The sequence below is a fragment of the Bactrocera neohumeralis genome, chromosome 2 (genome assembly GCF_024586455.1).
Source record: "Bactrocera neohumeralis isolate Rockhampton chromosome 2, APGP_CSIRO_Bneo_wtdbg2-racon-allhic-juicebox.fasta_v2, whole genome shotgun sequence".
NCBI lineage: Eukaryota > Metazoa > Arthropoda > Insecta > Diptera > Tephritidae > Bactrocera > Bactrocera neohumeralis.
Window position 1 is genome coordinate 63423701 of NC_065919.1, and position 13480 is coordinate 63437180.

General features: G+C 36.0%; 1 protein-coding gene across 1 annotated transcript in view; it reads left to right on the top strand.

The window, feature by feature from the left end:
• The window catches only part of LOC126751079 (homeobox protein homothorax), a 317674-nt gene that overhangs the window by 19826 nt on the left and 284368 nt on the right, over positions 1-13480 (top strand). Inside the window, exon 2 of the mRNA XM_050461014.1 lies at positions 7686-7966. Coding sequence (XP_050316971.1) covers positions 7686-7966 — 281 coding nt within the window. The remainder of the gene's footprint in view (positions 1-7685; positions 7967-13480) is intronic.

Here is a 13480-nt window from a genome sequence, read left to right on the forward strand (position 1 = left end):
ATGTTACTTTATTGCCTGTTATATTTAGTGGTCTCTATTTGGATTTTTAAATTTTTCTCTATTTTTCTGTTCACTCTATTCAATCACATATATCGGATATCATTATACTTGTAATTTGCGAAAATTTGTCAAACTCGCGGTATTTTCCAGGATCTTGTAAAATTTGTGCAGCAAATTTCATTGCTCATAAATGAAGATGTACATATGTATGTATGTATATATGATTATACATATATTTTGTATATATTATTTAAATTGACCTCACATACTCACAAAACACATTCATTTCATCAGAAATATTCAACTGCTAATAACAAATCACATGACTCCCGACTAACCTATGGCCTCACCGCTCGTTTTTTGAAATTGAAAAATCATATTTTAATATTATTCAAGACATTAACTGCATTTTAAGTTGCCATCGAAAAGTAATCAAAACTGCGCAGACAAGATGCAGCAATGCGTAGTCAGCCAGCAGTGCCTTTTGACCACAAACAAATACACAAACTTACATATCTATACATCTATACACATATAAAAGGATCCAACGCAGGCATCGTTGTCATGAATGAGCCAACAGTGCGGCAAGCAAGCAAAAAATTGGCAATTTTTACTTCGACATAAATAAATAAAATTAATGAATCAATGAGTTTATGAGCTATGTTTGGCAGAAATTAAATGCTGGCCGTTTCGGACGCGTAATCAATTCAGTCAGCAAGAATTCATAAACTATAGGCAATGATAGTATGTTAAAAAATATATTTTTTTTGGGAGAGAGCATGAATTATTGATTTCATAATAATAAATAAAACATTAGAAATGACAAGAAGCACGTGTTGTTGCTGGTGAAATGTCAAAAAATTAAGCAATGAAAGCATATGTATGTAGGTATATGGACTCAAGCAGTGAGCTTAACTGCTGAAATATTGATGAGGCACTGGAAAGTTAAATGAAAATGTCAATAAATTTTTTCGAAACAATAAAAAAAATTAATAATAAATTAACTACTTTGCAAATTAGAGAATAGAGTTCATTTTATATAAAAAAAATTAAATTAAATTAAATTAAATTAAATTTAATTAAATTAAATTAAATAAATTAAATTAAATTAATACTTTTTGGAAAATTTTTAAATTTTTTGAAAATTAGCAGAACAGAGTTCCGTTTATATTGGGAAAAAAATTAAATGCAATTCATTTTGCTTAGATATATTTTAAATTTTTTTTTTGCAAATTAGAAAAACAGAGTTCCTTTTATCTAAAAAATAAACATAAAATTAAATTAAAAGAATGAATTAAATTAAATAAATTAAATTAAATTAATTTTTTAATTTTAATTAATTAAATTTTTAAATTTTATTTCTTACATATCTTCAACCAATTTTTTGATCTCTTCTTTACCGCTTTTTATTCCGCCGTGCTAATTGAAAAACAAGGAGCTTTGCTAATAGAAAGAACAAAAGTTATAAAAAATAAAATATTTTATGATCTGGCGGAATTATTTTGTAAAATAATGTAAAATATTGTAAAAGTTTTTTTTCTAGATTTTGACACTGAATAACTTATGGACCTGTTTTGTAGACTGCTAAATTCGCTATAAGAATAAGTTTTCATACATACTTATATATATTCTCAAAGGCTACTAAATACTTGTAATATACTATGTATATGTTTATATACCGTAAATAACAAGCACAACAATTACAAAAGTAAATTAATTCAAAGTGCAGTTTGCCTGTTCTTTCTTCATTTAATCTCTAAACAATGCCACCTTTGATTTCTACAACGATCTCTGCTTCTTCTTCTTACGCTAAATTACTTCCTGCTTCCTTTGCACACGAACCGTACGAGCGATTGAACAACTTTTCACACAGCGCACACCGTCAGGGCCACATGCTGCAACTTATTTGTGAAAAAAGGCAAAAAAAAAATGGCAAAAAAAGCACAAATAATATAAATGAAAAACAAATACAAAGATTAGTCAGCATGGTTAGTTGGCTGAGAAGTAGCGAAAAAGCAAGCTAAAAAAATTAGCAACAACAAGAGCGAGTTCAATGTCTGCGCGCTACAAATTAGCATAACAACTTTATAGTTTAACTACTTGCTATGCTATGAATATCAGCGCAAATGTATCTAAACGCTGAAATAAATATGTGTAGCTATACGAAAGCAAAAACAAAATACAAAAAAAATCAAAGCAGTAAGAAATCAAAGCGAAACAGCTGGCGCAGCCGGCTAGCAAAATAGTCCCACACTAGTTGCCACAGCTAGGCAGCTAGAAGAGCGCCTTGCAACAGGCTAACTGCTTGCAACTTAACATTGGCAACGGTCACCGCCAGCGTCGCCTACAAGTATGACAAATGCCGAGCAACAAATGCGATCGAAGAGCAAAAACAAATAAAGCAACTGCAACGAATTGCAGCGACAAATCAACAAAAAACAGTTTAACCCACAAAATTCAGCAAACAAAGTCCAATAACAACAAGGGCGCGCAATAGCAAAGCAAAATATGCGGATTTGCAACAAGCCGGTGCCACAACTGGCTGGCTGGCTGGCCTACTGGATGGAGCTTGCTGCGACCGGCCTGCGGGCGACTGACAGTTGCTGCGACGAACTGTAATACACACACACACACACACATGCAAGCTTTGACACAACGTTCAACGCGCAAATCATGCATATGTATGTGGGTGTAACTGCGTGTCTGTGTGTGTATTGGTGGCACATTGGAGGACATTTGCGCTTATTTCGTAAACCCGATTTTTCAATAACAATAGCAGTAAATTGTGTAGTAAAGTAAAGATATATGTATATGTATGACTTTTTGTTGTTTCCCGATTTTTTTGCTGTTTTAGCGCTGGTTCGGCGCGCAGGCGCAATGGCACACTAGTTTTGCGAAAATTGTCTCAAGCATTTGCAGCTGGGTGTGTGAGTGAATTTGAGTGTGTTTGCGTATTTTGCGATTTGTGGCAAGCCTTTGTGCCTCGTTGCTTACTGTGGTTTTTGTTTTTTTATTCCTTTTATTCAAGGTTTGCGAGCATCATCGCGCTCGGTTTGCTGTGTGTGCGCGCGCAGGTGTTGCCTGGCTGCTTCGATCTTCGCTCTATTGTTTCCTGTGATTTATTTAGTTTAGTTTGGAGAATTTTCTTCTGTAATTTTTTATGCGCACATTTACAGAGTTAGTAATTTTTGGCTTCGAGTTACTTGAAAACAATTTTTTTTTCAAATCTTCTCTACTAAAAATATTTAAGCAATATAATTAGTGATATGTTTTTTTTTATAAAATAGTTTATTAAAATAATTTTTAATTAATTTTTAATAATTTTGTAATTTAATTAACTTAATTTTTATTTTAATTTTCCGTTAAAAAAATTCCTGTTGAACCAATAAAAATGTTTGTTTTTAATTTTTTGTCAATTAATTTGTTTTATTTAAAATTTTAGGTGAGAATTAGCCACACTTGTTAATTATAATTTATTTGAAAAAACTTTAATTAATTTTTAGTATTTTTTTAATTTAAATAACTTAATTTTGATTTTAATTTTTCGTTAAAAAAATTTCTGTTGAACCAATAAAAGTTTTTGTTTTTGTTTTTATTTTTTTATTAATTAATTTTTTAATTTAACATTTTAGATGAGAATTGTTAATTATAATTTCTAATTAACTTATATATTAATTTTTTATGTAAATTAATAATTTTTTAATTTAACATTATAACTGAGCCAAGTTCTCATTAATTAATTACATACTTCTCTAAGCTCTGCCATCTCTTAAAAATTTTTTCCTTCACACTCAACTTTTCACAATCCTCTACACTTCTTAAAGTATATCTAAAACTTCACAGCACTTCAACTCTTCTCAGATTGTCACTCCATACAGCAGCACAAAGCTAGTTAGTCTCCACGCTCTTCGCTTATCTGCGGCTTCATCAACTCATTTGCCCTCCCTCGATAACAGAACGCACAACACAATCATTTAACCTCATTTTATGTGTTTTGGGCTGGTGGCTGATTTCTGATGCCTGTCGCCTGATGGCTGATGGCTGATGGCTCTGTCAGTCGTTGTCGTTGATGAGCCTGATGAGAAAGCTGCTGATAATCATGCCATACACTTGTTCGCCACATTCGTGTCGCCGAACGGATTCCTGCTGCCGCAGCATCCTCACACTGCACGCATATCACACCAGAAACAACAACAATAGTAACCACATGCAACACAATAGTAAAGTGCCGGCTCACACCCCTGCCGGCTGGCTTGTTCAACTTGACATTTACACCAACTGTCAATTGCTCATTTCAGTCAACCTGACTGCCTGTCTTCCTGCGCGATTTTGTGCCCCCGATAAGCGCAACACACAGGGCAGCGCGCGCAGTTTGCCGCTTCCCACAGTACATTTTCGTCTCTCATTCAATTGTCGCTTATTAAAACGTTGTTGTTGTTGGCACATAAAAAAAAATATAAGCAAAAAATACATACAAACGTGCAACAACAATGCGAGCATAAAATATGCAGTGTGAAATACACCGCAATCAGTTAGCTTACACGTAGATGTGTGTGTGTGTGTGTGTGCGCTGGTGTGTGGAGTGTCAAAGAGAAATGTGATAAAAATCTTTGACGTTTCACAAGCCTCGTTTAGCGGCAGCGTGTCCCCAGCGTTTGCCTTATATTTTGACAAAAATCAGCAAAAGGTAGCACGCGCAGAAGAGGAGGGAAGACAAGAATTTGTAAAAAAGGCAAGTAGCTTCAAGTGGAAAACTTGTTGAATGCACTGCGCACCGCCGCCGCGCACACGCTTCGCCCAGCCTCCAATAGCCACCCACCCGTCTGAGCGTACGGTAAATATCGCATAATGAAACTTGAGGCGCTTGCTGCCGTGTATTTGTGTTTTTATTATTATGTGTATGTGTGCATGCGGCAGTCAGTGTATGTGCGTGTGTGTGTGTATTGGCACGTCAGGTGAGCGTGGCGTTAAATTTTTTAATGTCTTACAAAAGTTTTAACACTACAGATCTTGAAAAGGCGATATAATTTCATTATTTCATTTTTCGTGTTTGTGGCGCGTCACATTTCCATTGGAGTCGTACATTGTATGCGAAACTGTTGTTACTCACTTCACAACAAAAGCAACAACAACAACAACAACAGCGCGACAGCAGTAACTTCATAGCGGCGCGCTGCGTTCAAGGCGTCAATTTCGTATGCAAAATGCGTGCAACGGCCAAGTGTTTATTGTTGTTGTACGGTGTGTGGTTGTTGCTAAAGTTTTTTTTCCTCCAAGTTTTCGATTGTTTTGCCAAGTTCATCTTTATTCCTGCCGTGTGTAGGCGTTTTTCGAGTGATTGTTTCACAAAGAAGCGTAAAAATATTGCTGGCTTTGTTGTTTGAAGCGAGATTTACAAGGTCAAGCGGCAAAGTTGTTGTCAGCGACAGCGCAATAAACGTAAACAGTAACAACAACCAGATTGCAACAATGTCAATACACTCGCGTAACGAAAGCGATTTTTTGGCGCAATAATTTTACAGACTAATGTACATACATATGTATTTTTATTTGGGTGTATATACAAATATAAATATAGAAAACAAAAATTTATATATGTATGTATATGTTGTGTAAATGCTGGGAATAAGTTTTCGTCAAATTTTGCATTTTTTGTTTTTTAGCTTGATCAGCCAGTTTCTATGTCAGCTGTTGCTTTGCATTCAGCGCAGCAAAAATATGAAATTGCTGTGAAATTTCGCTTGTTAGGGTGGTAAAAAAAAATAAAAATTATTTATATTTTTTAGTATATTTTTGATGTTTTTTTCTAGCTCAGTTTTTGCTTCAAAATTTCTTCTTTTTAATAATAAAATCATAATTATCAAATTATAATTTTTATGTGCACACCCTACTGTTGTTAAATATCGCAATAAGCTGCATAAACACGAATTTAGCATTTTTCTTTGTAAACAAAAATTATTCTAATAAAATCTTCCAATAATTATTAACTTGCGCAGACCCTAATGTTGTCAAATTTTTTTTTCTTATAAAATCTTTGTATAGATCAATTTGTAGAATTTTTATTGAAAATAAAACAGTTTTGTATACGAATTTTTTCCGCTTACCCTAATGTCCGAAAATAATTTTATTCAAAAATGCCTATTATTATTAATAATATTTAATGACAATATTTAGCGCACACCGTTGTGTTGTGAAATATTAATAGTTCAATATTTTTCGCACACCCTAATGCTGTTAAAAAATTTTCTTACAAATTCTTGTGTAAATCAGATGGTAGCATTTTTATTCAAAATAAAAAAGTTCTGTATAAAAATGATTTCGCGCACACCCTAACGTCCTTAAATAATTTTACACAAAGTACCTGTTTAAACCCACATTTACACATTAAAAAAAAATAATAATATTTAATAAATATTTCTTAGGCACACCCTAGTGCTGTGCAATATTTGCTCTCAAAGATACCTGTGTAAACGCGCATTTAGCATTTAGATTTGAAAAAATCTTTGTATACCACTTTTAAGCGTAATTCCGCCTGCCAGTCTCGTAAGCTAGTAAGATTTTGCCACATTTTTTTTATTACACAGTAAGTCCAGGTGATTTACGACTATTTAATAGCTTCAACGCGGCGCATTAACTATAGCTTATACATATATGTACATGTGAAAATATATATATGTAAGAGCGTTGTTGGTGTTAATGAGACTACGCGCTTGACATTATTGAGCTATTAAATGTGCCATAAAATATTTATCAAACTATTTTATGGCAACAGACGCGCAGATAAAATCAAATAAAGAAGTATAATCTATATTATATACTAAGTAAAGATATGTTTACATACATATGTATATATACATTTTTTAGCCGGCTTAGATTTAAATATAAAAAGCTGAGTGATAAACTCCACGAATGCCATTTCACATTTGAAACCTGTAATTCATCAAAACGTCTAATTTTGCATGCATTGGAAAAAATTAAATTATAGCTGACAACTTGTTGTCACCCGTGCGCACTACCACGCCCCGTTCCCTACAGCGCAAATCACTGCAAGTGTGTACGCGAACAGCATTTAGCTTGATTTTTTTGAACAAAAAAAATATACTATATAAGCTGTGTGCATATGTATGGTAGCAGTTCGTCGCATCCGCGCTCGAGTTCGACTTTGAGATGTTACAAAAACTTATTGCACGTTATACTCATGACTTTGGCTTATAGCTGACTGCCAATTAAAATTGCTGAGATTATTTTGCAATTAATTTTAATTAACAGCAATTTTAACGCTAACAATGACTCAGCCAAAATGTGCTGTAAGTAAAATATCAACAAGAACAACAAAATATGACAACAACAATAATTATATTTTGTCTACCAAATAAAGAAAACTCATGCAATAATTACTTTTTAGATTTTTTCGCCACTAATTGCTGCAATGTTAATAACCTAACAGCAGAAATTATGAAAAAATAATATATTTTAATTAAAAATTGTAAACATTGCACCAAAAGTTGTCAAATAATAACTACATACCTGCCACAAAAGCAACTGCACGTGGCAAAAAGTTTTAAATATTAAATAATTATTTCTAATTTATAAATTATTATATATTTTATTATGTTTTTTTATATATTTCTATTTTTATAAATCTCTAATTCTCTACTTCTTTTCCACTCTTTTCCCTCTCACAGTATGATGATGGCCTGCATGGCTATGGTATGGACTCGGGTGCTGCAGCAGCTGCCATGTACGATCCACATGTCGGACATCGGCCGCCCGGATTACAAGGCCTCCCCACGCATCATTCACCGCACATGACACACGCTGCTGCGGCGGCGGCAACAGTTGGCATGCATGGCTACCACACTGGCGCTGGTGGTCATGGTACACCTAGTCATGTATCACCGGTTGCTAATCACTTAATGGGCGCAATACCCGAAGTACATAAACGTGATAAGGATGCGATCTATGAGTAAGTAAAGTTAATTCTTTTTTTTTTTACTAAAATTTTCTTCAAAGTAGTTTAGTTTGCAGGAAAATATATATGTATGTTCTGAATTTTTTATGCTCCAAAATGCTTTTAATCAGGCCTGTTTGCTTAGCCGAAGACATTATAGCGAATTCGCTCTCCACTCTCTTTGCTATGAGCAGCTGGCACAACAAATATTGCTTCTTTACTACAGGCCTCGTTCTTTGTAGGAAAAAAAATGTTCTCCTTTTTTTATTTTCTTTTTTCTTTTTTTATATTTTATTCTGTCTTTTCTCGTTGAAAAAGTGTGGCCACTTTGATGTACCGGCTCGCAGCTAAAGAAATTTGAAAGCGCAAACGAAAAAAAACTAGCAAATCTCTCATTTCACTCGCCTTCATGTTTGTGGAGCATGCGTGGTACACAGTTTTTTTTGTTGCTTTTTTATGCTTCCCTTTTGAGGGCGTTATTCGAGTGTAAATTGTTAAATTAGGGGTTCGTGAAATTGCACGCTTGAGCGTGTCCTACTTGGCGCTGATTAAAAGCCAAATTTATTAGGGGTTAGTTGCTTAGTTGAGCAGTTAGTTGTAGTGTTGTTGTTGTGTTAGCATTTAGGTTTGATGCGTGGACTTAGAGAAGCCTGTGAGTGCGGCAAGTGTTAATTTGTTGATTTTAGACTGACCAGCTGTGCCGGCGAAGACCATTTAGAGACAAGAGTGAGAAATAGTTGCAATGAGTGGTGATTAGTTGAGGAATGGCGAAAATTAATATGAAAAATGTAATAAGGAAGTTATTAAAGAATATGCCGTACGCAATATGAGTGCCCTTTGCGTCACTGTTTTTTATGATATTTCGCGCCTGTGCGCACTGCAGCACAAAGCTTGCAATGGCGGGCACTATTGCTGCGTCTGCCGCATCACTTGATTGCAACTGTTGCCTCAGGTGTAAATGTGCACAATTACAAAACTTTAATTTGCGCATTGCGTGTACGTATATAATAAGTAGAAATAATTCATATATATAAATATAAAGAATATATATCTACTACACAGCTGCCTTGCGCTGCCCAGTGTGCGCCGCTCCAGCGACGTACGAGCATACTTGAGTGCGTAGCGCAAGCGCTATTAGCATTTTGCATTCAGTTATGCAGCGATTAGTTTACCGTTTACCAATCCATTTGTGTTCTTAGTTGATTTCTGCCTTCTTTTTTTGTGAGCTGCTCACTTGCTTGCGGCGCAGAACTGATTTCCGTTTAGCGACTACCATAAAAATAACTAACCACTCATTAAAGCTGTAAACTTCTTTCGCAAACGCGCGGCTAGCAGCCGTAAGCTGCATGTGAACTGCAGTTGGCGCAGATAGTGACCATGGCTCTTAACTGCCAACTTAATCCTTATGGCCATGACCAACAGTCAGGCAGCTCAGGAGCAGCAGCAGCAAGTAGTGCGCACTATCTGCACAGCATGGCTTGCAACATTCCGCATTGTTGACGTTATCGCAAAAGCTGAGCACTAACACGACAAGCCTGCTTAAGCATACACGAACGCACCGCGCGTACCCCAACAGCCACAGCGATACACACACACATACGTTTTGCAGCGAGCGACACGGCGCACACTTTGGCGGTCATAAAATGGGGACACACAACACCGGCCAGCCTCAACGGTAGCTTAGCAACAAACTGTGGAAACCAGCCGCTTGCGCGTTGCATGTGGCTTGCATGCGCATTGCATTGCGTGTATGCGTTATGTTGCCACCGCGCACATGCATTGCCACATCGGCAGTATTGCGTAGCAGACTTGGCGGCTTAGCGGCGCATATGCGTGCTTAAATACATACAGACATATACAAATATATGTATATGTATATATGTGCTATTTGTCTGTTGCCTCCATTTAATGGGTGCACGCGCTACAAGCAAGTACCGGCTGACTGCTTGTGCTTTTTCTTTCTCACAAGCTCCATATATGGTCGCGCCACTGCATCTTCCGGCGCGCAACACTGTGCAGCATGCAACGCCACCGTGCGCTTTCTTATTTAAATGCCTTCATTCATGACAACACACAATATTGTCGGGAAATTTGGTTGACCGTTCGTTCGATTCAAATGGGCTGCCTTTTTTGTAGCTTCCTTGCTTCCTTTATTGTGTGGCAAGCCTGGTAAATAGCTGCTTTTATTTAATAGGCGCAAATATTTGCACATTCTGCACAACACAACCAACACACGAAAACAAAAAAAAAACGGTATTAATATGCGCCTGTTATATCTTCCTGTTGCGTCGCGTGTAATAACTCGCAATTTGCAACATTTATGAATTTATGAATGAATGCAATAAGGCTAACGAACGTTGCCGCATATTATATGCAAATGTGCGTTTAAGCATTGGTATGCAGTAAGCAACGCTGTCCATTGCCAGCATCTAGCCAATCATGCAAAATATTACTGCTTTTTGCCGCTGCAAGCTGCAAGCTTTGCTGCGCTTGCAAATATCAATCAGCTGCGCACACATACATGCGTGTCCAAGTAATAAATGCATATTTCTTTGCTGTTCTACATACTGTATTTGCATTAAATGCCTTTTATCAATTCACTGTTGCTTCCACTGCTCAGTAGTGCCACTTAAAAGCGCTCTCTTTCGCTAACTCTATCTAGCTATCTCTATCTCGCTCTGCGCCACTCACTAAATTCACTAATAAGTGTTAATTTGTATTGCCTGCATGCTTCAATCAAGCACCGGCTCCGTTCTGAGCGCTCTATGCCACGAAATGCGCCTGCTACAACAAATCTATACATCGCTACATTGCACGCCTGTCTGTTTTTGTGACAAGTTATCATATTGTAATATGTCATCTTTTTGACAGCAACATAAATACGCGCGTCACTTGTCGCATTGTCTGCCGGTCATTTGCTTTTGCAAAAATGATCAACCGTCTGTTTGTAGTTGATCAATAAAAAGTAAGAATTTTTATATACATATATATATGTATGTATATAACTCAATATATAGTACATTTGCCATTCACAAGCCGCCGAAGTCGAGCGACCCTCGACGCAGCGCACGCATGAGAGTGTCGTTTTCCAACTTTTGCTTATCAAATATACAATTTGTATCCGTCATAAGCTGTTGTGGATTACTAATTAATGTGTAGAGTGAGTGAGTGAATCACCCAGCTGTTGAGCAGTTGTTGATAGTAGCAATAGTAGTGTTAATTACTGACCTGACGCAATGGCGGAAGAGGGGAAATCACCTTTTAATGGTATTAAAATAGGCGCCCGAGAATGAATGCAATGCTTAAGGGAAATTAAATGCATAAATTACGGACTTATAGATAATGAAATGACAAAGAAATATTTCGAAGTCAATAGGTGATAAATGTTACACAGATTTAGACAATTTGTAATGAATAAGTCTAATTAAGAAACAAAATTTAGTTGTAGCTGTTATTTGCAGCTATTTTCGGCTAAATACAACCTAAAAAGTTCCGAAATATATAATTTACTTTCACTACATTAAACGAGAGCTTTTACTTGTAAAAGAAAGAGCTTTCGCATGCCAAAAATGCTTACATTTGTTAAGTAATTGCTTTTAGTGGTGAAGTGCAGTAAATGGTGCTTTTACTGCGTCGAAAGAGAGCTTTCACTTGTAAAAAAGAGCTTTCATTTGTAAAATAAAGAGCTTTCACATTTAGAAAAAGCTTATATTTATTTATTAAGAAATTGCTTTTACAGTAAGTTACCTTGCAGTAATCAAAAAAGAGTTTGCACTGGTAAAAAAGCTTTTATTTGTTAAAAAAGAAAAAGTTTCATTTGTAAAATAAAGAGCTTTCACATGTAGAAAAAGCTTATATTTATTTATTATGAAATTGTTTTTGCAGTAAATTACTTTGGAGGTATCAAAAAAGAGTTTGCACTGGTAAAAAAGCTTTGATTTGTTAAAAAAGAGCTTTCACATGTAAAAAAGTTTTCATTTGTTAATAAATTGCTTTCACTTATTAGAAAGACAGCCTGCATTTGTTAACCAATGATAAGAAAGAAGGACTTTACTTCTAAGAAAATGAGCTTTCATTAGGTAATGCTTTTAAGCGCAATAATTCAAAAGGCTTTCATATAAAAGCTTATATTGCAAAAAAAAATTTGAAGCTTTTCAAATAACTGTATATTATTTAGTGCATACGTATATTAAGATCAAACTATAAGCAAACAGTAGTTAGCTTTCACTTTAAAGCTGCTGTTTGAGCAAAAACTTTGGAAAAGCTTCGCTATTAATATTTTTCGGCTGACATATGCATTTAAGTGTCTCGCACATTCATTTAAGCTATCAAAGCGAAAAAAAAATTATGAATTCATTAAGCCGTAAGCTGTTTGCCATCAATTAAATGCGCAGTTTTCACAAATTGTATCAGACCACAACAACAATTTGATTTACAACATTTTCGCCGGCCGTCTTTATAGTTCTAACACACAACACAGACACCTTCGGCGTCAATGAACAACCGAAATTGCTAATTTCACATATTATTACTAACAATTAGCACATAGGTGCGAAATTCGATTCACCTGTTTACCGAACAGCAGCTTCCCTTCGATTGCACCCCCAGAGCGGTGAGTAAAACATTGCACTTATGTGCAATTCACACCTACTAAAGGGCAATGCGAAATTGTGGAGCACACAAAAATAAATAATAAAAGAACGTGCATAAAAAATGAGCTGTAGATCGAAAAACACTTTAGCACATGCTCACCTTCAACATTTTGGCATCATAATCACCCATCGCCGGTGTGAATGCTGAAGTGTTGCACACACAAAGGGGTAATTATGAAATCAAGTGCATTGTACAACAACACTTATTGGGTTGTAGATATACAAGTATTAAGACAACGCGCAACAACAGCAATAAAAAAATGAAATGAAAACAAGAACAACAAGAACAACGAGAGTGATAAACACGCGAAGCGTTGCAGCGCGCGCTGAAGATGAGTAGGAGTTAAGCAACAACAACAGCTGCAGCATTACGAACAAATTTATTGTGGCGGCAGCGCGCAGCAGCAGCAGTAAATGTGCACATTTTTATTAAGAACTTAACACCTTTGCTCAAGTGTTTGCTAACAACTTGTAAGCGCACTCAAATGTCCGAGCGCGCCGCGTTGCTGACGTGCCACATAAGATGAAATGGACAGGTTGCATATGCGCGCGCACACATCACATTCAGCCACAACACTGCGCCTCATAAATGCGTGTTAGTGCCTATCATAAAAGTAAACAACCTGAATGACCGGCGTTGCCAACTGGCCGCAGCAGCACTTTTATGACTTGCACAAAAAAAAGGCCGGTTGCGTTCGTTCGGACTCCATAAAAACGGTTAAAATGTAAGAAACCACAAGCACACACATACAAGTGCACACACATACAAGTAAGGTGTTTGTATACGTGCCACTTAGGTGTATGCGTGCCACTCAGCTGTATGCATGCTTTTTAGTTCATCTTTTGGCTTGTCATCGTACATCTGTAAGCGCGCATG